Source organism: Stegastes partitus, unplaced genomic scaffold (assembly GCF_000690725.1).
Source record: "Stegastes partitus isolate 25-593 unplaced genomic scaffold, Stegastes_partitus-1.0.2 Scaffold281, whole genome shotgun sequence".
NCBI classification, from domain to species: Eukaryota; Metazoa; Chordata; class Actinopteri; family Pomacentridae; genus Stegastes; species Stegastes partitus.
The window spans coordinates 302,732-306,054 of NW_007578012.1; the positions used below are offsets into that span (position 1 = coordinate 302,732).

The 3,323-nt window shown below is 48.3% G+C and overlaps 1 protein-coding gene across 2 annotated transcripts in view; it reads right to left on the reverse strand.

Moving 5' to 3' along the window:
- Nucleotides 1-311: 311 nt before the first annotated feature.
- LOC103357930 (von Willebrand factor A domain-containing protein 1) overlaps nucleotides 312-3,323 on the reverse strand; it is a 12,119-nt gene continuing 9,107 nt past the window's right edge. The window contains exons 2-6 of one of the 2 annotated variants that reach the window (XM_008282695.1): nucleotides 2,340-2,879; nucleotides 1,911-2,189; nucleotides 1,124-1,399; nucleotides 591-884; nucleotides 312-475 (exon numbers count right to left, since the gene is read on the reverse strand). In XM_008282695.1, coding sequence (XP_008280917.1) covers nucleotides 456-475; nucleotides 591-884; nucleotides 1,124-1,399; nucleotides 1,911-2,189; nucleotides 2,340-2,879 — 1,409 coding nt within the window. In that variant the 3' untranslated portion in view covers nucleotides 312-455. Of the gene's footprint in view, nucleotides 476-590; nucleotides 888-1,123; nucleotides 1,400-1,910; nucleotides 2,190-2,339; nucleotides 2,880-3,323 lie in introns of both variants that reach the window. The other variant, XM_008282694.1, reaches the window with a different exon arrangement.

Below are 3,323 nucleotides of genomic sequence, written 5' to 3' on the forward strand. Positions count from 1 at the left end.
TTTTATTTTAAGTTAAAACCAGAACAACCAAGCAGTGGAACATGGGGCATGACGTCCACTTAACTTTGAAGATGCTTTAATGAAGAAATAAGATTTTAAATGCATCTACACTAAATTCAATCATAATACTTCCTCATATTGACTGTGTACTCTACCTTTCTGACTAACTCTGACTGTAACGTTTAAACAAATGTGCAGTAGCGGACAGCTTTACCTCAAAGCTGGTGATATTTATACTTGGAGGAGAGAAGAAGACCTAATTATGGAGGTAATTGCTCGGCCATTGTTTGCTGGTGTCATGTGATAAAGCGTTTTTCTGTCACTACATTTCATTTCAAGATCACTTAAAAAGTACTTTTCAGTCCTATACAAGCTATCTGCTGTGTCCAGCACTGAAAATGCTCGATTTCACTCATTTCTTGCTCCAGCTGCCTGATTGTTGCAGAGTCTGGTTGTTAACCCCACTGGCTGGAATCTGTCAAAGAGAAGAGACAGAGAGACGGCAAATTACACCTCCTGTAATGTACCAAACCAGCTGTATGAACATAACTGAAGGAATTAGGGGGAAAAGTATATTCAGCTCAGCCAACCTGTGTGAGTCTTTGCAGTGCAGCATATCCCGTCTCCTCGGCCCGAGCTGTAGACCGGGGACACACACACTCGGCTGTTTGGCGCGAGGTTGGTGAGTCGCGTCGAGCGGGAGGTAGGAGGCAGGTAGATGGTGGAAATGGGGGGCTTTGAGGCTGAGCTGTGGAGGTTTTCCTTCTCCCAGGTGACCCAGTAGCCTTTCAGCCCCTCCTGATAGGCTTTCCACGCTACGTGCACCTCCTCCGCCTCCTGTCGCGCCACCGGGGCCAGCTGAAGGTCGGCCAGCGCAGGCAGAGCTGCTGCAGGAGAAACATGGTGGGAAAGGAGGCAAAGGCTTGTTAAGCTGATCCAGCGTCAACAAGTAGAAATGACTCACAAAAGTCAACTCCGCAGTGGCAACTTCTAAATGTCAACTTTAAATAAAGAGAGACAAACAGAACAGATGCAACGCTTTTAGCCAAAAACCGTAGAATTATCTGGAAGATAAAAGACACAAACTAATGCTCAGGCATTAAATATGAGTGCGACGGTGTACCTTCCTGAGTGCACGCCCTCACAGACATGGCTCTTTCTTTTCCATCCACGTGCAGAGCGCTGACGGTGACCAGATACTGAGTGCTGGGCTCCAGGCCGGTCAGTAAAGTGGAGTTTTTCTGCTTGTGTAAAGTCACAGTTTGGACGCGTCCGCTTGGAATAGCTCCGTACTCCACCGTGTAGCTCTGTACGCGAGCTGGCTGCAGGGGACCCCAGCTGACACGGATCTGACGAGGGCCAGAATCTGACAAGGACACCACTGCCGGGCTCAGAATATCTGCAGGAAGAAGGGACACGAGTGGAAAGATGACCGCCAAGAACAAATTTTGATTAATCCTGCTCAAACACCACCGGTTTGAACCCCTAACTTAAAATGAAAAGCTCCCCTGTGTGCTGTAGATTACTGAGCAGCTGCATAAGCCAGAGGTTGTGTTATTACAAACTGTAAATCAGCACACAGGTGTCCTGGTGCTGCAGTAAATAGCTCCCAAATGGCTTGAAAACTGTGCTGAAGAAAATCAACAGCTCTCTTGACAAGTGCTCAGCCTGTTGAATGAATAGGCCTCCAGTTTTATAACACTGGAAACGTGAACATCTTCTATTCCCAGATGAGCTAAGATGGTGAGAAATGATCAGAAGCTCCTCAGCTGAATGGACCTTCTGGTGAGCTGATTATGTCGTCTGTTTCTACCTGTTCTTCCCCCTATTTGTCCTTCTTTCAGAGCATTACAGCATTATAAAAACACATCGCCGTCATCCCCTTTACATCACCCTTTGAATCTTCTTACCAGGAAGTGTGGTGAAGTTTACAGAGAGTGTGTTAAACAGGCCGTGGTTGGTCTCTGGGCGGAGAAAAGCCGTGTAGGTGGTCTCAGGCTGCAGGTTGCTCAGCTTCGCCCTGCTGGAGTCGCCTGATAAAGTGCGTCTGATCTCTGGGTCGCTTTTCCTCACAGAGCTATACCAGAGTTCGTAGAAACCAGCGTCTGCACTCAGAACAGGACGCCACTGCAGCACAGCATCGTGGGAAGTCAAGTGAACCACGCGCAGCCGTTCTGCACGAATAATTTCTACAGATAAGACAAAATGATGAAAGAGAGATACATTAGAAATCCTGGAGGGAATAATTCTGTACCTGAAAATCACTTTTTGTTACGTCTAAAGATACGAGTTGTAACACTTTCCATCATGCTAAACCTTTCAAACACACACACACATACTGATGATGGCCTCCCTCAGGTCCTCTGTGATGATGTCGATGTTGTCTATGTCCACTGAGTACAGATGAGACTCCAGAGGAGGCGTCACCACGCGCTGCAACACCTGGAAGTTGCCGTGCACCGTCGACACAACCAGCACAGAAACGCCCTGCGCCTTCAGCTCCGACATCGGCCCGTCCACGTCTCCGGGCTGCACTCCGTCCGTCAGCCACAGCAGAACCTTTGGCACGTTCTCCTCCGTCTTCGTCAGGAGCCGCTGGGCCACGCTGAGCGCCGCCTCGGTGTTGGTGTCTCCCTGCAGCTGGCTCACACCCCGCAGGGCTTTCTGCAGACTGTCCTGGCTGCTGTGGACGTCCAGGCTGAACTCTAGGTGAGGCTGGGTGCCCACCTGCAGCAGCCCCACTCTCACGTGCCCACGTCCCAATGAAAAGGGCCGAAGCAGCTCAGCGGTGAAGAGCAACAGGCGCGAGAACTCGTAGTTTGCTACACTTCCCGAAGAGTCCAGCAGTAAGAGGATGTCCCCTTCACAGCAGTTGGACGCTGTGCACAAGAGAAGGAAGAACAGGAAGGTAATGTTAGTATGAGGGTCAAATCATTCCATCATCCTGCCCTCAAACCTGGAGGACCTGACTGTTTAGGGAGTTGTAGAAACAGGCTTCATATGCAAGACTCAGAGAGGAAACATTCCCACGTTACACTGATTCATTAAAGGGACGCCTTTAACCGAATGTGTAAAATAAACATCTGTCTGCTTGTATCATTACAGACAGATGTTTAGGTACACATCCAAGAAATACAGAATGACATCATCTTTCAGTTAAAGATGTCTTTCTCTTCATCTGACAAATTTGTTTTCCTTTAGCTCTACTTTTGTGTTCCCTTAATTCCTGAAGAAACGATCTTGGTCTTTGGCTGCTAAACGCTCCATTATGTTCAGCAGCCACTAGCTAACTGTGTTTAATGCTTCTACAAGCACCACTGATG